Genomic DNA, 20,908 nt, shown 5'->3' on the forward strand with positions numbered 1-20,908 from the left:
TATATTGGCTCAATTAGCATCCCCACCGAAGGTGATATTTACAGGAAATTTTGTCAGGTATCAAAATAATCGTTTTAAATAAAACCTAAAACAACATTAGGCTTTGTTCCATCAAGTTTTTTTAGGGTTTTTTTTTTTCGTTTTGTACTTATTTTATTTTTTTCCCGTATTTGTTATATTTGTGCCTATCTTTTGTAAATTATTGAGTAAAGACAAATCAGAAAAGTAAAAAATTATGACTTACCCAAATATTTTTGAAAATATCCAAGATAAAGCCTAAAAACCCAAAAACTATCTTTTGAACCTTAATTGGATATTTCTAAAAATATTTGAGTAAAAGTCCTAATTCCTCTCGAAACAAAGCAATAATTCACTAAAATTAGACCAAAAACTAACAAACATGATTTTTTTTGAAAAAAGTCAAATCAAGAAAAAGTCCCCAAAAAAAACTTGGTGGAACAAGGCCTTATAATATACTCCCTCTGTCCCAAATTCTTTGTCCGATCCGCAAAACAGAGTGTTAAAAATAATACAATTTTTGTAAGAAAAAATTAAAAAATTTTCAACAACTTACTAGATATCAACGAGTATTTTTAATTTGTGAAAAAAGTTTGAATTTTTTATTGGAAAAATTGTATTATTTTTAACACTTTATTTTGAGGATCGGACAAAGAATTTGAGATGGAGAGAGTATTTCGAGTTACGTGTCATCTTTTGGTAATGCCACCTGGACCGCCCTTTTCAATTGCCCCACTTTGACTTGCACTTTTTCAGCTTTATATACCACCACTAGGACCATAGTACCATACTCTTGTTTCTTCTAGCATTATACAATCTGTTTCCCTTCTTGTACACTCTCTCTCTCTCTCTCCCTCTCTCTCTCTCTCTCTCTCTCTCTCTCTCTCATTCCAACCATGCAAGCCTGCCACTTCTTCTCGACCACCGTACCACCCTCTAAACTCGAAACTCAACCCAAAACAAGACCCCCAATCACATGCAAAATGCTCATCAACCCTTCAAAGAAGTCTCTCCCACACAAACTCATTCCACCACCAGATCACAACCACCACCCCTTGACCAGACAGCCAGCAGGGGCCGTGATAGAGCCCATCCGCCCACACCCACCTAAGCTGAACCCACTTCAAAAATTAGCAGCCTCGGCCCTAGACACGGTCGAAAAATCACTTACCTCGAAACTAGAAAAGAAACCCGAGCTGAACCGGACAGCTCAGCTGGAAGGGAACTTCGCTCCGGTCCAAGAATGCCCGGTTCAGCACGGTCTCGAAGTGGTCGGCGGCGTCCCGGATGGTCTGCGTGGGGTCTACTTAAGAAACGGTGCCAACCCAATGTTTGAGCCAATCAACGGGCACCACCTGTTTGACGGTGACGGCATGATTCACGCCGTTAGTTTGGGGTTGTTCGGGGAGGGAGCCAGCTACTCTTGCCGCTTCACTCGCACAAGCCGGCTTCGACAGGAAGCCGCATTGGGTAGGCCGATTTTTCCCAAACCGATCGGCGAGCTGCACGGCCATCTCGGCTTGGCGCGGCTCGCACTGTTATCGGCTCGGGCTTGTATTGGCCTGGTGGACCCGTCCCGAGGCACCGGCTTGGCTAATGCCGGGTTGGTGTATTTTAATGGTCGGCTTTTGGCCATGTCAGAGGATGATCTCCCCTACCACGTCCGCATCACGGATGATGGTGATCTCGAGACGATCGGACGGTTCGATTTCGATGGGCAGCTTGAAGGGTCCATGATTGCCCATCCTAAGGTGGACCCGGTTACAGGTGATCTCTATGGGCTAAGCTACAACGTGCTGAAAAGGCCTTACCTTAGGTACTTCAAATTCGGCACGTGCGGGAAAAAGTCACGTGATGTAACGATTTCCCTCCAACAGCCAACTATGATTCATGACTTTGCCATAACGGAAAGCCACGTGATCATCCCGGATCAGCAAGTGGTGTTCAAGTTATCCGAGATGATCGGGGGCAGGTCGCCCGTTATGCATGACCCGGGAAAGATTTCCCGGTTCGGGATTTTGCCCAAAAATGATACGGACGAGTCACGAATTAAGTGGGTTGATGTACCTAATTGTTTCTGCTTTCACTTATGGAACGCATGGGAGGAAAAAACCGAAGAAGGCGATCCGGTTATTGTGGTAATCGGGTCGTGCATGACCCCGCCCGATTCAATTTTCAACCGAACCGATGACCCGATCAGGAGCGAATTAACCGAGATCCGACTCAATGTGACGACAGGCACGTCAACCCGAAGAGTCATTGTCGCAAACCTGAATTTAGAGGCCGGACAAGTGAACAAGCAGCGACTGGGCCGAAAAACCCAGTTCGCTTACTTGGCAATAGCGGAACCGTGGCCAAAGTGTTCCGGTATTGCCAAGGTCAACTTGGGCAACGGGCAAGTGACCAAGTTCGTGTACGGCGATCTGAGGTTCGGAGGCGAGCCGTGTTTTGTGCCGGCGGGGGACGTGGGCGGAGACGAATATGAAGGGTTTTTGATGAGTTTTGTGAGAGACGAGAGGAGAGAGGTTTCGGAGTTGGTGATACTGAAGGCTTCGAACATGAAGCAGGTGGCTTCGGTGAGGCTGCCGAGTAGAGTGCCCTATGGTTTTCATGGCACATTTGTTAGTGCACATGATTTAAACAAGCAGGTGCTCCGTAATTGTTAAGTTCGCTTCGTTTAATGTACGTATTTGTAATAGTATAGGTCTGTACGTTCATATTAATGTTATTATAGCTGCTTAGCTTGAACTACTTCTATAGTTTACGCATGGTAATTTTCCTCATTATCGGTGAGTGTTTTTGTTGATCTGAAAGAGAAATTAATGTCCAGATTTCTTAACATTTCTCACGAGAAATGTTAAGAGTCCATAAACACTTTCATGAAAAGTGTTCATGGACCCTATCAAACTTCATAGTTCACGTCCGTTCTTGACATGCCAATACCACCCAGTTTAGTGGAAGAATTAACGGCCGAATTGTATGCTAGATGAGTTTGGGGGGTTTTATTTATGGAAGGGATAAGATAGTATAGAGTATTATTTATAGTGGGTGGGTCTGCATTGATGTGACTATTATAGAGGGTAGATAAATAAATAAAAAGTAGTTAGTTTGGATAAGATATTAAAAAGGGAGAATAAAATAATACTAATAAACGATAAAATGAGGAATAAGGTGGTTTTGTAATTGAAATTGAGGAGTGAGATTGGGGGTGGGGGGATGAGGCGGGCCTCATCCGCCTGGACTAATTATCTCCTCATCCCCCTGGACTAATTATGTACTGCCTCAAAGCAGACCATACATAACACCTCCCGAACCGGATTATTTAGTCCCAACAGTGACTTGAGATGATTTAGTCCGGATGTGCTTTTGTATGCCAAACCAAGGCAAAAACATCCCATCAACTCCTCCCCCGGATTACTTCATCTCCTCCTTTATACTGCATTCCATCGGGGCTTAGACCCCGTTTCCACAAGCACTCTTTCTTTTAGCACTTTTTGTTCTTCTTCATTTTTCCGTATTTGGTAAGACAATATAGTTGATAAGACAATATACTGTAGTTGTTTCCAATTAAAGAGTAAATATGGTCTATTTTGTTATCTTTGCAATTAATAATGGTCTAAATTGCATTTGCACCCTAAATTATTAATTGCAATTAAAGAGTAAATATGCTCAAAATGCAATTTAGGGTGCAAATGCCATCGCATCTTAGATCATTATTAATTGCAATGATAACAAAATAGACCATTATTAATACTCGGAAAAGTTCGAACAAGATCAATCGTTTGTTTCGTTTTTTCGGTTTTTATTTCACTCCTACAATGATAACAAAATTGCATCATGTGCTAAATTGCGGATTTAAATTCTACTGCATAAAATTAGAGTTGATAACATTTCGATGCGATTTAAGGTGGACCTTTTCTTCCATAAACCTGAAAGTGGACCTTTTTTTGTTAATGTTCCAATTTTATCGAATGGCCCCCAAGGAACTTTTGTCAACCTTGAATAGAAGAAATTATTACCGTTGTGTGTGAAAGTATCACGATGATAATGATTGCTTGTGGTGGCGTACAAGTTGGGTCTACCACTTTGTTTTTGTCTCATGGGTTTTGTCTTGTGACCAACTATCACACAATAGTGTGCTAAATTGTGGTCTTATTTTTTCGAATGCCTATTGGGGTATGAATGGTTTGACGGTCATTGGAATGACTCCTACCTTAGTTAAGCCTCTGCAATTAATTTCATCATCCACTATAGGAGATTCAATCATCTGCGTATGGAAATGACCCTACAAGAGTTAATAGAACATTTTTATCGGGATCCTATAACTGTAATTAGGTCAATTATTTGGGGCTGAATTCCTCCCTTATTTTTCCATCCTTTGAAACAATAGTAAAAATCTCTTACAAATAGTATCGAATAGTACTATCTTATAGCTCCAAAATTATGGCTCCAAAATTCAAAATAAATCAATCATTTTGAGTAAGAACTTACTAACTTCGGATATAACAGTGGTAAAGCATTCCCTACCCCTCATAGTGACAACAAAATAATAAAACCACTAAACCAATTATTAAGCGACTAATTACTGTGATTAGTGCTTGCATCTTATCATCGTGCGTATGAAGCAATCATAACAGGAAATTAGCTAATCGATCCTATTACTTAGTCAACCTAATTTATACCATGCCTTATAATGGGTAGACAATATATTAAATCCCAAGAAAAGAGCCTTGTGGTCAAAGGCTCAAAGCTTTAGCATTTAAGGGTTTGCTCCCTCCAAAGATTTCAGGCTTGAAACTTTCTTAGGTGTTATCAACTCATATGAAGCCAATTAATATAGAGCATTTGCTCCTGCACCTTTAAGCGAGGCGCATACACAATTTTAAGCCCCAAGAGATTGGCTTGATGGTTAAGGCGTAAGACTTAGGGGTTTGCTCGATCCTTCGTCGATCCTAAGGTTTTAGGTTCGAAATCCTCTCAGGTGCTATTAACTACTTTGGGGCCAGTCCATGCTCTGGCTTTTAAGTTTGCCCCTGCTTCTGGACAGTGGAATTATGACTAATTAGTCGAGGTGCGCGTAAACTGGTCTGGACATCTAATTATTAAAAAAAAATGGGTATAAGACAAAATGTTGGGTTTAAATTATCCTGAAAGTCCTCTAACCTTGTTCGTATTATAGATCTTCCACAAATTCTCACAAGTTTTCGTTCCATGCATCACCCATTTTGTCCACCAACCTTGTTAGTATTGGTTCCCTCTAGTCTAGTTCAGTTTTGGCCATTTGCAGGCTCTTTCCGGACCCACAACAATGATCGAAACTCTTCACTTTAAGAGCTCGCCAAGAAAATTGATCACGCCAAAAATCACTTTGATTGAATATCGTTCGATAGAATTTTTAAATGCTTTAAGCTTCAGATAAATGTGTTCCATGGGTGTACACTTTTTTTTACAATATTTATGTGTATCGAAGTTATATCAAATGGTATCTAATTAATGTGATTTTTGACGTGATCATTCTTCTCGACGAGCTGTAAAAAGTAAACGGTTTCGATTATTTTTTTATTTTTTGATCAGCAAAGAAGAAATTTTATTAATCAACGAACCGAAGTTACAAAGATTAAAAGGAAACAGGAGAAATAGGCATCACAACCACCGACCTACATCCCAACTATGTTGGCCCCTAAACCGAGGATATTCATCTGCCACCTGCTACCAAAGGAAGAGGAAGTTGGTAAGACACCAACCAAAACAACATAATTGAAAACCTATAACCCATACACCAAATACCCCAAGACATACGGGGAAACTGAAACAGACAAAACTCTGATCATGAAACATCTGAACAAGAATAGAATCTGTTGTGGGCTTCGGAAAGGCCCACAAATTGCCAAAACTGAACCAGACTATAGGAACCAATACTTTTTTTTTTTACCAACCAGAAAATCCAGATATTATATATAAGAAAATAGTACAATAAAAGCGGATACTATCGGTCCTAAAATACAGAAACAACAAACAAAACAAAACCAAAAAAGCCGCCTAGAGCCAAGACGCCAAAATCGGACCCGTCGATCACACTCGTGAAGGGGGTTAGAGTGGCCAAGTATGGAGTGGCTAGATATAGACATAGAGCAAACTCTCCCTCCTGGATGGATCCGCTGCACCAACCTGAGTTCGTTCCCATTGCAGACTGAAGGTTGAAGCATCTGCAGACACTGCCACTGTCGCCGCTGAACTGGTTCCAAGAAACCAGATCCCTTTTTTTTTTTTTTGAACAGCGAAGAAGAATTTTATTAATAGAAGAGGAAAGGATAGTACAGATGAAAGGCTAAGAGAAAGCATCACAACGCAAAGACAACGCCTCAACTAAGATCCAGATCTAGAACCCTAGATCTGGCTCCTGAGTCCAAAAATGATGGGGACTTTTCTTTTCGCTTTCTAGACCCTTCAAATAAACATTTAGTCCCACTCAAATTGGGGGAAAAAAATGAAAACACTAAGTTCAGGGACGGGCAATGTAGGAATGTAGCTTAGTGGGAATACTTTATTAATTATAATCGTAAAACTTTATTTTTTAAGTTAACCCCAATAAGATTATGCTAAATTAGGACATGCATTTGTAGAAAAATAAGTATAAAATCTTAAACAAAATTCTTAAAAGTATATTTCACATTGACATTGGCAAATTTGTAGAATGAAAGAGATGATTTTCCTAATGACTTTTTGAAGATGCATGCTTCTCCATGACAGTTAAAAATAAAAGAATCAAAAGCAAGGCACCTGATCATCTTGCATGGGACACAAGCAAAAGCAAGGCCTTCACAGTCTCCTCTATGTACAAGTTATTCAACTGCCAACAAAACATTGCTAACGACTCTGCTGAAAAGGTATTTCATCTGATTTGGATGGCTCAACTTGGTAAAATAAAAACTGGTGACTTTTTGCTTATGATTGGTATCCTCCATCATCAACATGCATCATGCACTCTTCAATTTCTGTGGTGAAACCATTGAATCGATTGATCACTCATTATTGATTTGTACACCAGTAAGGAATGTGTGGTGTGAGATTCTGGATTGGTGGGGTATATAATGGGTGATGCCACATTCTTTTGCTGATCTTCTCAATTGGTGGCAAAGCTATAAACAGAAACCAAAGGTCAAATTCATTTAGGACTGCATTCCCTTTGCAGTTCTCTGGTCATTGTGGAAAATGAGGAATGAGCACTTATTTCAGAGCAAGGCACTAAACTGGAAAGAGACGGTGGACTTAATAAAGCTAAGAAATGTTCTCTAGGTCAAAAGCAAAGGGGACTATACCGACTACCCCATCAACGACTTTTTGTACAAGTTGAGAAGCATAATTCAAGCCTCGTAGTTATGGGGTGGCTATGCTTCTTGGGGTTGTGGGTGTTTTTGAGTGTTTGGTTGTTTTTGTGCTGTTTGTCTCTTTTTTTTTTTTGGGGGGGGGGGGGGGGGGGGGGGTTCTTTTCTGTGTAAGCTGGTTGTGTCTGCTTTTGTTGTTGGGTTTGGGGTTCTTTCCTGTTTTCTTTTGTTGGTCTTGGTCTTGGTTCTCATTGGGCTTTTGGGGTGGTGTCTTGTGCTTTTTTGGTTTTTAGTTTTAGGGGCTTTGAGTTGGCTTTCGGGGTGTTTTGGTGTCTTTGGGGTGTCTTTGTGTCAGCTTTGTTCAATGGATTGATGTTGGGGTTCTCTGTTGCTTACTACCACTAATGGGGGATCTTTCGAAACGTACCTGTTTGGCAACACAATGTTTCAGCCTGTTTATACAAGCTTCAGCTACTGCTGGTCTTTGCGGATAGACGTTGTGGTAATTATATATATTCAGCAGTCTTGTTTTGCTGACTTCAAGCCTGGTGAACTACAATCAAATGCTGATCTGGAAGCAGATGTAATTGCTTTGCTGTCTTTTGCTATGAATTGATGGATTTGGGGGCTCATGGGCTATCCACTTACAGCACTGAGTGGATTTAATTGGAGACTACGTTATCATGACCATGCTACATTTAATTGGATACTACGTTATCATGACCATGCTACATTGATTGATCGGAGTACTCTGCTGTACTACTTTTTCAAGGCATACCTGGTATGGAAGTTGACTATGGTGCTGATTGGGAAATCTTTTTGGTGAAGCATCATGCTTCTGTACCTAGCTATCTTGTCTGATCCAATTGACAATTGGGAGTTCTTTTTTACTTGGCTTTTATGTTGGGTTGATAACTTGTCAATCATTAGACTTGAATAGCATATGATTATCATGGAATAAGGTACAAACATAGTTGGGAGTTACTCACACCTTGTGATGCTATCTTTTCTTGTTCTCAATATATTATACTCCTTTCTCTAATTCTCTCTATTAATAATAATTCATTTTTCGTCGTTCAAAAAAAATATATCAAGAAATAAGTGTTCAAAATAGACAAACTATTTATCAACCGCACAACAAAAGTTCTCGAGATGTAGACAACTGCGTATATTAAATATATATATGACACTCGTATAATTATGCTAAATGTATAAAAATATTTATTCAATGTCCCTGCGACCACATATACATCCGTTCGGATTGTCCCCTGGACAACATGGATGAGAAATAGAAAAATAATTCAATGCTCATTGGCTACATGGTGTCCCAAACTCTGTTTCCACCGTACATTTGTGCGGATTCCATCACAGAGTATTTGAAACTCACAAATGTGGTGAAGAAAAGCTTGGAGCACCGCTAATTGGTGCTCTAGGGGCACTGAATAATTGCTCTAAGGAATGCCACCTAAGCATCCACGTGACACTGAACTCATCAAATGGGCCCAAGTGGTTTGGGCTTCTTCCTAGACCATTCGGCCCATTATTCCCCCTGCCACGAGGTAGACTTCGGCTCTAACCTATAGCTTCGTAGCCCACTTGAAAGTTGAAACTATACAAGCTAGTCTTTTATTCATGTGAATTTAATAAATTACCATCGATTCTTGAGTCCTTTGTTTCATATCAAGGATAATTTGGTACTTTTACGTGAATAAAAACAAAAAAGAGAGTGCCAATGGATAAAATGAAAGTGTTAAAATCATTTCTCTAATTGTTATCTTTTAAGTGGATTATATTATCAGTCATATATTTTGGAGGAAAAGTTGCATCTATATTCTCAAGCACAAAGCCACAAAGGATGAAGTCCTTGTCAAATTTGAGCAATGAAAAGGTTATGATCAAGAAGCAAGCGGGTTCACCTATTAAATGCCTTAGAATTGACAATTGTTTAGAAGAGATCCATTTAAACGAGTTCTGCAACACTAAGGGGGTGTTTTCGGTAGAGAAAAATTTGTAGAAAAAAATTTGTAGTTGAAAAGTTGTTAGGTATTTTCGGTAGTGATTAAGTTTTTTATGGATATATGAGTGAAAAAGTTGTTGAGTTGGTAAAAACTTTTTTGTTAGTGGAAATGGATTTGCAGAACGGATGAACATATGTTAGAAAAGGCTTGGTGTTACGGTGTATACTCTGTAACGCTGTCTTATGATCCAAGATGTTCTGGGCAGAAGCTGTGAATATATACAAGTTGTTTCTTGGGAAATAGGTTTCCATGAACAACTTAGCAATAGAATGTAAGATTATTTGGTTGCCCTGCTTACACTAACGTTAATGCCAGAAAGTTTGAGCCAAGGGCAAGGAAGTGCATAATTCTGCGATACATGAAGATGACACGAAAGGTACCGGCTATGGTGTACGGATGCACCTTAACATGTTTTGTTAGAAGGAAAGTGATTAACGAGTCTACGATGGTGAAACGCACCCAAGACCGGAGACTACCGACACTGGAAAAGATCATGGCATGGTGCTACCAAGCAGGCGGAGCTTGATCGAGAGGTTCAAAAGGCCTCAAATGAGGTTGCCAACAGGGTTACAACGTGAACAGCGGAGTGAGGAGACAAATTTGATGTAATCGGAGATATGGCTAGGCTAATCTCGTTGTCTATGCACTTAGCGTGACAGATGATATCGAGGCTCAAGAGCCGGTACATATCCGAATGCTATCAATGGTGCAGAATCAACGCAGTGGACTGCTGTCATGGGTGAGAAGATTCAATTGTCTAACGAGAGAAATAAGGGGGAAAAAAATATGACATGAAGTTAAAAAGAATTCAGAAAAAAACAAACAAAAAGGATTATAAGACGGTCTAGTATTGTCGTTTTAAGTGAACTTTGTTTTTCGTATATTCATGTTGAAGATTTCTCTCACAAGACGAATGATTGATCTACTAAAACTTGACGTGAATTTAACAATACAAAAACTCAAAAAAAAAAAAAAACACTTCCATTAGCTTAGGGCATGCAAAACCTCCTTGTAACGCCCCCAATTTTGGGTACGTTAAATGAGGCATTTATTATATAATAAAGAGAGTCTGGCTCATTATTACATCATAAATACATCATAAGGAAAAGGTACATTTATTCAACAAGGAAGGAAACTAGGGTTCCTAATACTACTTTGCTTGCTCTTCCATCCTAGCAAGCTCCTCTGCTCCAAAAGCTTCCACGGTGTACATCTTATCCTGTTCATCTAAGAAATCTGACACATTATACCGGCGTCGCCACCCATATAATATGTCAGGGTCACCAAAAAGGCAACACCGTGAGCTACAACGCTCAATAGAGTAAACCCTTCCCACTAACTCATAACTTACAAACAGTAAATCATATACGACGAATAGTAACAATCACACATCCACATTCACTATTCAAATATCGTTGGTGTCCATGTTTTTTTTTTCTGTGTTTCTCCTACGCAACTCATCGTAGACCGTGTCTCCATTTTCACTTTTCATCACCAAATCAACATTTTCAAAAATCCGTTTTTAACACACCCAACCTCGGTTCCGCCGTTCCGGGTTCCCGAGTATCCTCACAATGGTTCCGCCGTCCCGGGTTCCCATTGGCACACATTTGCATTGGCTCCTCTCCGCGGATAACCAAGCCACACACCCAACCTCGGTTCCGCCGTTCCGGGTTCCCGAGTATCCTCACAATGGTTCCGCCGTCCCGGGTTCCCATTGGCACACATTCACACACACACATCTCACATAATGCCATCAAAATCGGTCATTATGTAGTTTCAAAAATATTTCCTCCTTCGAAACACATTTTTCTTGTTAACCACACCCTAGGTGTCATGTTTCTATTTTCTCGATTTTCGTGTCTCGTTCTCATGCATAGACTCCGCGGTAGGACTTTTCACATACGCAACCATAAATCATTCATTGTAATCTAACAAGATCATCCAATTCTATATTGCTAAGCATGCTCGAAAAGATCAAAATATGAATACTTCAAATCAAGCGTTGAAATCTTATCTTTCGAAAATCGTTATATCTTACTTTTTGAGAAATTCAATACAACATATGTTTATTTAAGACAAAGTCATTTATCCAACATGTTCATACCTCCATTAGTGAGATAAACTTATTGACAATCATGCATTTTAAACGATAAGCTTATTTACTTGAAACCAAACAATAGATAATCTTATCTACGATATTGATACTTTGAATCAAGAACATGCTACTCTCTAACGTAGATTTTATACTATACGTAGAGTTATTGGATTAGGGTTCTACGTATACTTAGGGAAGTGAGTAGAGAAAATCTACATGATCGTAATGTCATTTCAAGATTTTGTAAAACGAGCTTGCTATTTATTCCTAATACTTTAACTTGCCTTATCATAAGCAAAATAACTAAAGTTATACTAGGGAAAATGAGTAGAGATTAATCTACCTTGATCCGAAACTAGTCGGGGCCGAATAAGCTAGTTGGAAGATTTTCTACAAGCGGTGAAACTTGCAAATCTGGACCGAACTTTGGATGGCAGTAACTTGGTCAATATTTGGCCGAATACGATCGTTCTTGGGTCGAAGTTGAAGCTCTCGAAGTGCTCTACGACTTTCGTGAAGGAAGTTGATCCTAGAAACTACTTTAGGTAGGAGAAAAATGGTGATAAAGGCAGAGACAGTATGCTGTCTGGAAATGGAAATCCGAGATTTTTACTGAACTTCGGATGCCAATATCTTTGTCATTTCTTCACCGATTGGGATGGTTCTTGGGTCTAACTTGAAGGTTTCGAAGTGCTCTACAACTTTCTCGAAGGGAGTTGGTTCTAAAAACTACTTTAAGCAGGAGAAAAATGGAGATTCGTGGAGGGCAGTAAGCTGCCTGGAAAAACAGAAATGGTTTCTAGAGAGAAGTGGGAGCAAGAAGTGAAGGTGTGAGTTGAATGGAAGGCATGGGGTGCTATTTATAGCCAACACTTGAGCTTCTCCTTCCTCCTCTATGGCCGGCCCCCCCCTTCTCTCCTTCCTCCCATGGATTTGCTCCATTGTCATGTCCAATCAAGCTTGAAAGCATGCCAAGTCTTCCATGAGTTGTCACTTCCATTTGTTGGCCAAATCTTTAGGTCATCATGAAGGGTTTTGGACTTGTCAAGTCTATGGGGAGGTTGCTTGCAAGAAGGAATATAATCATGGCCTAGCTTTGTACTTTGGAAGACTAGAATGGGTTGGCATGTAGTCAAAAAAATAGGCTTAAGGCTATAAAGGTTGCTTGTGTAAGTAATCAAAACTCATGCACACACTCCATCTCACTCTCTCACTTTCGGCCTCTCTCTCTCCCTCTCTCTCACGGTTCTCTCTCTCTCTCTCTTGGTCTATATATATATGTGTACAAGTATATATATGAGTGTCTAGGAAAGTAAGTCTAGGATTATTAGGTTTAAGGCTAAAATCTTAGGGTTGCATGCATGCATGGTTAGGTTAACTAGTCTTGGAAGTAAAATGATGATATTCCTTAGCCCATGATTTTGTATTGTCAAATCAAGGCTTTATTGGCAACTTAATTGCTATTAACCAATGGTCAAAAATTCTCCTAGCATTTATTAACCATTGGTTAAAGAAGGTAAGTATGAGCTTGAATGACTAGTCAAATCTAGGTTCTCATTATGGCAAGTCTAAGGTTGAAGCAAAATGATGGGATTCTTGTATGACTTGTCTTGTCATGCATTTAGGCAAGTCAAAGGTCTAATAACCAAGGGACAAAAATTTCCCTAACAATTATGGACCAAGGGGTAAATGGATATTGGTAATAATTTGATATGACTAGTCATGGAAATCTATTGTCCAAGGGATAATATTTTCCCTAACAATTATGGACCAAAGGTTAAAGTTTTCCCTTGCCTTTATTATCCAATAGGTAGGGTGAGTAATGATGCTAGGTAAAGTGAAATGACTAAACATAGGAATAAAATGATTACTCCTATAGTCTAATGGTTCAATTAGGGTTCGGGGGTTCAAAAGGCTCAAAGACGGTCAAAAAGGTCCATCTAGGATTAGGAAATTGTAACTAGGTGAATCGGTGGTCCGGTTCCACCAACTAATCGGTTGGATGCTAATTCTACTTGCCAAGTAGGATTTCTAGCCAAGAAATATAATTTAAAGATTTTATTTTAACTCACTAGAAAAAAAAATACGAGTGCTTCTACAAGCATACTTGTCTTTAGAAAATGACTAGATTGCTCGGCGTGAAAGATATAATTTTATAAGTTTCAAATCTAATTATGACGGATTATAAAAATTAAAAAGAAATTTTTAGTAGCAAATCCAAGTAGTTAAAATAAAATTTAAATATTTAACGAAATTTTTATTTACCAAAAATCAGGGTCGTTACAAACTATCCCCCTTAAAATAATTTCGTCCTCGAAATTGGTGCATGACTACGGATCAGATTTCGTCGCTTTACTGGTCTTGGAATCATCGTCTATCCCCCTTAAAATAGGAGCAGGTCACCACCAATAGCGTGATATTGAGGTGATCACCTTCGTCATTTGAGGATATCTCCATCACGTAACCTTCATAGACTAGGTTGACAGCTATTCTTCCTCCTGAAGTGATAACAGGTTCAACAGCGATCCTATGGGTTCAGTTTCTAGGTATGCAGTGATAAACAGTTTAGGAAAAACCTTCTCATTCCAAGGGTAGATTCTCGATTGAAAGAGGATAGAATACGCTACATGGGTATAGGTACCCTTGCAGTGTTGATCAGGCTCGAAAATTAGGATTTCAACTTATGACTGAACGGAGAGGGGTGATGTCAAGGAATGAAAGAAATACCCCTGCAAAATCAGGAAGGACCCTATAGGTATGTTTTAAGCCAATCAGCGATCTAATCAAGATTCGAATACTCTGGCAACCCACAAAATGCTTTGGCATCACACGGCTACTGTCTAAGGCTCCGGCAGGTCCTAGAAGTATCTCGAAGTAAGACGACAGCATTTCAAGCATCTCTCACAATCTTCTGCATGTTTTGTTAATCAAATTAAGCCTCATCACTTGCTTAACAAGACGGGGTTGAAGTTGCTTCAGTCATCGACCAATTTGCCTCGTAGTACGCCTTTGATGAAGTTTCCATCGTAGATACCAACGCCAAATGCCAAACTTCTACCAAATCATCATGCGGACTCGTATCCCACAAGCATTTTCTTATCACGTCCCTATCAAATCAGCATGCTTCCCACCTAACGATATTAAACCCATTTCTAACTAGGAAACAACGGATCGGTTGGGCAGAATCGCTTCATTATCGTAAAGCGTAAGTACTCCATCCTCATTCAGGGGGAAATCGAACATCTGCAAGCAAGTCCTACTATATTCTAAAAGCTCAGATATTTTAGCAAGCGCATTGAAAGAACCTATGCAGTCACGGGAAAATAAACCTGGGCGGCATCGACTTCTGGCAATAATTTCAGAGGTACGGCTATCTTGAAAACAAAATTTTATAAATCCAAGATAATCCAAGATGTCGGAACGGGAATGACTGAGTTAAGCTGCCCTCAAGTAGCGCAAGCTTTTGATAAGGAATTGATGACACCTGGTTAGTTCAAGGAAGGGTACCCATCTCCTAAGGAGATTAGTTTCAAACAAATTTGAATGATCGTACCATAAGAATGAAACAAGGAGTTTTTCCGAAATGATTTGAATATCATCAAGAGATGATCTGAATTTATTGATTACGAACGAAATGGAATAGTTATCAATGATGGAATGGACCAATCATCAAATCTTAGTTATTGCGAAATGACATTGCCGATCATTATCGAAAGTGTCAATAAAAGTTGTATCAGAAGAAAATGGTTGCTATGATTCTCGAGGTTCAAAAATCAAGAGTTACGAAAAATTCGAGGGATAGTGAAAGGTTCTAAATGATAATAGTTAGGATTAGTAACACCATAGGGTGCATCGCTTGGCCAATTAGGTCGGGTCACAAAAGATACCCAAGATTACGCCACTCTTATCAATAAGTGTCGTAAGGAGTAAAAATGAATGATTTCATTACTTGAAACAATGAGGGTTTCCTTCACAAGGATGTTGATTTCAAATAGAGATTTGAGAGAAGTAATGTAGTTAGGAAATAGTACGGATATAACTAGTCGATTGGTATATACTTCCTACTAGGATTTAGCTTGCAAACGTAATTGTCGTTCCCTTCGAGCATTCCCAATTTAAACGAACTTTTCGACCTCAGTGTTCCCGGTTTGCGTCCGGTACAAGTGGTTAGCGTCCGCAGCCCTTGAATAGTTTCACGCCTTCCTTTGTCGGTTTACGATTCTAAGGAATCTCGCGATGTTTAGAGGTTAGAATGGAAGCTCTAGGAGTATTGGTTGATCTTGTTGGCTTCAGACGTTGCGTTGGGATGTTCTTTTAACTTCTGCATCAGTGTCACCCTTGTTGCTTGCGGTGGTGGCCTCACCGTTGGTGCTGGCATCTTGACTTGTTCTCGTAGTCCTTCCTTTTTAGTGTTAGAAGGGAGTTATTCACAATCTAGTTTCCTAACAGCGCGTAACTCGAAATCGCAAGGTTCTTACTCCTAGTGAAAGGGCTATGAGGTGAGAAAGGACCATTGAGATTTTGAAACGCGAACGAATTTTCAAAGCAGCAATGGAATAGGATGCAATTTGAATTTGGCTATTGTTTCGGCTGCTTAGGCCTAGGATTGGTTAGTGCTAAGAATGATTACAATAGCTTAGTTAGACCTATTTTGCGTTTTAAAGGGTCTTCCGTTATCGTATCCAAATCCGTGGCGCGTATTCACTATCTACGAGGGAAAATTGAAAGGGGTTTTTACTAAAACAAATTTTCTTTTGCAAATGGTCTATCTTTCAAAAGTCAAAAGTAGCTTAATAACATAGTATGCAACGGTACTCTTTTAAAAGTAAAGCAGGTTTTTCATAGATAAGAACATCATACAACATAAGCATAGAATTACAAACATAAACATAGAGTTCTACTATAAAACAAATAGATTAGAACAAGATTCCTAATACAAGTTGAACACGATCTTAATCCTTAACATCCTACATCCCGAAGGATTACAATCGGCCTAATATATGTCTAAATGGCGTCGTTGGGTTCGGGTCTCGCCCATCCTCGAGATTCTCTACCATCTTTCGTTGTAAGCTTGGCGCAACTGACGTTCGTACTCCTTTATGACTGCGGCGAGTGCGACGGCCACGACGAGAGTCCCGTACCAGAAGGTGTTGAGACGGTTATTCACGGCGAACCACCGTGGCATGCCTATTGTGACTACGCACAGAATATAATGAGGGCGAAGAGTTGCAACCATAAGGTTTGGATTGTTATGGTTATTTCGGCTCGCTCCATTTCTCGGAATATGGCGTCTTCCGGAAATCCTCGTCGTCGGGTTGCCATGGCTCGGCTTGGTTCGGTTCGGTTTGATAGGATAGGATGGAGATTTGGAGGAGTTATGATGGTGAGGGAGATGATGAGATGGAAGTGGTGGTGGGGTATATATAGGGGACGGAAAAGGGGTGTTGTGGAGGGAAAGATTGAAAATTTAAATTTGAAGTTTGAAATTTGAATTTTGGAGGTTGAAATTTGAAGGTTAGGGAGGGTGCGGTTTGCCGCGCCTAATGGGGTTGTGCTCGGCACTCGGTGCCAGGTTCCGCTCTCGTCGTTTAAGAGGTGTGAAAAATATTTATTTCAAGAACGAGCCGCAAGGTTTACTAATACCAAAAAAAATATTTTCGAGTTTCTAAGTCCCACATTCGATTCTTGATTTAAGTCATCATCCAATTGTTCGGGAATTCCCAGCTCGGCCGTACTGCCAATTCTGTGCCTTGCTTCAATCCGGAGATTGTTTTGACAGAATTCCACCCAATTTGGGACGGTAAACTTAAACTCAATTCACGTTTGTGCAACGGTCAAACTATCTCATGGTTCTACCCATTCTACCCATGGCCGAGGTTTTGAACCTAAAGCTCTGATACCAAGTTGTAACGCCCCCAATTTTGGGTACGTTAAATGAGGCATTTATTATATAATAAAGAGAGTCTGGCTCATTATTACATCATAAATACATCATAAGGAAAAGGTACATTTATTCAACAAGGAAGGAAACTAGGGTTCCTAATACTACTTTGCTTGCTCTTCCATCCTAGCAAGCTCCTCTGCTCCAAAAGCTTCCACGGTGTACATCTTATCCTGTTCATCTAAGAAATCTGACACATTATACCGGCGTCGCCACCCATATAATATGTCAGGGTCACCAAAAAGGCAACACCGTGAGCTACAACGCTCAATAGAGTAAACCCTTCCCACTAACTCATAACTTACAAACAGTAAATCATATACGACGAATAGTAACAATCACACATCCACATTCACTATTCAAATATCGTTGGTGTCCATGTTTTTTTTTTCTGTGTTTCTCCTACGCAACTCATCGTAGACCGTGTCTCCATTTTCACTTTTCATCACCAAATCAACATTTTCAAAAATCCGTTTTTAACACACCCAACCTCGGTTCCGCCGTTCCGGGTTCCCGAGTATCCTCACAATGGTTCCGCCGTCCCGGGTTCCCATTGGCACACATTTGCATTGGCTCCTCTCCGCGGATAACCAAGCCACACACCCAACCTCGGTTCCGCCGTTCCGGGTTCCCGAGTATCCTCACAATGGTTCCGCCGTCCCGGGTTCCCATTGGCACACATTCACACACACACATCTCACATAATGCCATCAAAATCGGTCATTATGTAGTTTCAAAAATATTTCCTCCTTCGAAACACATTTTTCTTGTTAACCACACCCTAGGTGTCATGTTTCTATTTTCTCGATTTTCGTGTCTCGTTCTCATGCATAGACTCCGCGGTAGGACTTTTCACATACGCAACCATAAATCATTCATTGTAATCTAACAAGATCATCCAATTCTATATTGCTAAGCATGCTCGAAAAGATCAAAATATGAATACTTCAAATCAAGCGTTGAAATCTTATCTTTCGAAAATCGTTATATCTTACTTTTTGAGAAATTCAATACAACATATGTTTATTTAAGACAAAGTCATTTATCCAACATGTTCATACCTCCATTAGTGAGATAAACTTATTGACAATCATGCATTTTAAACGATAAGCTTATTTACTTGAAACCAAACAATAGATAATCTTATCTACGATATTGATACTTTGAATCAAGAACATGCTACTCTCTAACGTAGATTTTATACTATACGTAGAGTTATTGGATTAGGGTTCTACGTATACTTAGGGAAGTGAGTAGAGAAAATCTACATGATCGTAATGTCATTTCAAGATTTTGTAAAACGAGCTTGCTATTTATTCCTAATACTTTAACTTGCCTTATCATAAGCAAAATAACTAAAGTTATACTAGGGAAAATGAGTAGAGATTAATCTACCTTGATCCGAAACTAGTCGGGGCCGAATAAGCTAGTTGGAAGATTTTCTACAAGCGGTGAAACTTGCAAATCTGGACCGAACTTTGGATGGCAGTAACTTGGTCAATATTTGGCCGAATACGATCGTTCTTGGGTCGAAGTTGAAGCTCTCGAAGTGCTCTACGACTTTCGTGAAGGAAGTTGATCCTAGAAACTACTTTAGGTAGGAGAAAAATGGTGATAAAGGCAGAGACAGTATGCTGTCTGGAAATGGAAATCCGAGATTTTTACTGAACTTCGGATGCCAATATCTTTGTCATTTCTTCACCGATTGGGATGGTTCTTGGGTCTAACTTGAAGGTTTCGAAGTGCTCTACAACTTTCTCGAAGGGAGTTGGTTCTAAAAACTACTTTAAGCAGGAGAAAAATGGAGATTCGTGGAGGGCAGTAAGCTGCCTGGAAAAACAGAAATGGTTTCTAGAGAGAAGTGGGAGCAAGAAGTGAAGGTGTGAGTTGAATGGAAGGCATGGGGTGCTATTTATAGCCAACACTTGAGCTTCTCCTTCCTCCTCTATGGCCGGCCCCCCCCTTCTCTCCTTCCTCCCATGGATTTGCTCCATTGTCATGTCCAATCAAGCTTGAAAGCATGCCAAGTCTTCCATGAGTTGTCACTTCCATTTGTTGGCCAAATCTTTAGGTCATCATGAAGGGTTTTGGACTTGTCAAGTCTATGGGGAGGTTGCTTGCAAGAAGGAATATAATCATGGCCTAGCTTTGTACTTTGGAAGACTAGAATGGGTTGGCATGTAGTCAAAAAAATAGGCTTAAGGCTATAAAGGTTGCTTGTGTAAGTAATCAAAACTCATGCACACACTCCATCTCACTCTCTCACTTTCGGCCTCTCTCTCTCCCTCTCTCTCACGGTTCTCTCTCTCTCTCTCTTGGTCTATATATATATGTGTACAAGTATATATATGAGTGTCTAGGAAAGTAAGTCTAGGATTATTAGGTTTAAGGCTAAAATCTTAGGGTTGCATGCATGCATGGTTAGGTTAACTAGTCTTGGAAGTAAAATGATGATATTCCTTAGCCCATGATTTTGTATTGTCAAATCAAGGCTTTATTGGCAACTTAATTGCTATTAACCAATGGTCAAAAATTCTCCTAGCATTTATTAACCATTGGTTAAAGAAGGTAAGTATGAGCTTGAATGACTAGTCAAATCTAGGTTCTCATTATGGCAAGTCTAAGGTTGAAGCAAAATGATGGGATTCTTGTATGACTTGTCTTGTCATGCATTTAGGCAAGTCAAAGGTCTAATAACCAAGGGACAAAAATTTCCCTAACAATTATGGACCAAGGGGTAAATGGATATTGGTAATAATTTGATATGACTAGTCATGGAAATCTATTGTCCAAGGGATAATATTTTCCCTAACAATTATGGACCAAAGGTTAAAGTTTTCCCTTGCCTTTATTATCCAATAGGTAGGGTGAGTAATGATGCTAGGTAAAGTGAAATGACTAAACATAGGAATAAAATGATTACTCCTATAGTCTAATGGTTCAATTAGGGTTCGGGGGTTCAAAAGGCTCAAAGACGGTCAAAAAGGTCCATCTAGGATTAGGAAATTGTAACTAGGTGAATCGGTGGTCCGGTTCCACCAACTAATCGGTTGGATGCTAATTCTACTTGCCAAGTAGGATTTCTAGCCAAGAAATATAATTTAAAGATTTTATTTTAACTCACTAGAAAAAAAAATACGAGTGCTTCTACAAGCATACTTGTCTTTAGAAAATGACTAGATTGCTCGGCGTGAAAGATATAATTTTATAAGTTTCAAATCTAATTATGACGGATTATAAAAATTAAAAAGAAATTTTTAGTAGCAAATCCAAGTAGTTAAAATAAAATTTAAATATTTAACGAAATTTTTATTTACCAAAAATCAGGGTCGTTACACTCCTAGCCGGAAAATTGAAAACAGACCAAAGGGGGACACCACCATCCCTCCTATATTCGGGGTATATAAAAGTTTCTTGGAGGGAGATTGAGATCGTATCCTCAACAGTCGCACGCATTCGACAAAAACAAAATCCCAACGGACAACAACTATATGTTTTGCCTAATAAA

General features: G+C 39.6%; 1 protein-coding gene across 1 annotated transcript; it reads left to right on the plus strand.

Annotated features, from left to right (window-relative positions):
* Nucleotides 1-888: 888 nt before the first annotated feature.
* Nucleotides 889-2,739, plus strand: LOC131300386 (9-cis-epoxycarotenoid dioxygenase NCED6, chloroplastic). The gene has a single exon (XM_058326188.1). It carries the CDS (start codon nt 915-917, stop codon nt 2,682-2,684), a length of 1,770 nt encoding a protein of 589 aa, XP_058182171.1. The 5' UTR covers nt 889-914; the 3' UTR covers nt 2,685-2,739.
* The last annotated feature ends 18,169 nt before the right edge of the window (nt 2,740-20,908 follow it).

Source organism: Rhododendron vialii, chromosome 9a, assembly GCF_030253575.1.
Source record: "Rhododendron vialii isolate Sample 1 chromosome 9a, ASM3025357v1".
NCBI lineage: Eukaryota > Viridiplantae > Streptophyta > Magnoliopsida > Ericales > Ericaceae > Rhododendron > Rhododendron vialii.

Bases quoted from the DNA above. Each gene is read 5' to 3' on its own strand.
- LOC131300386 (XM_058326188.1), top strand. From the start codon at position 915: ATGCAAGCCTGCCACTTCTTCTCGACCACCGTACCACCCTCTAAACTC.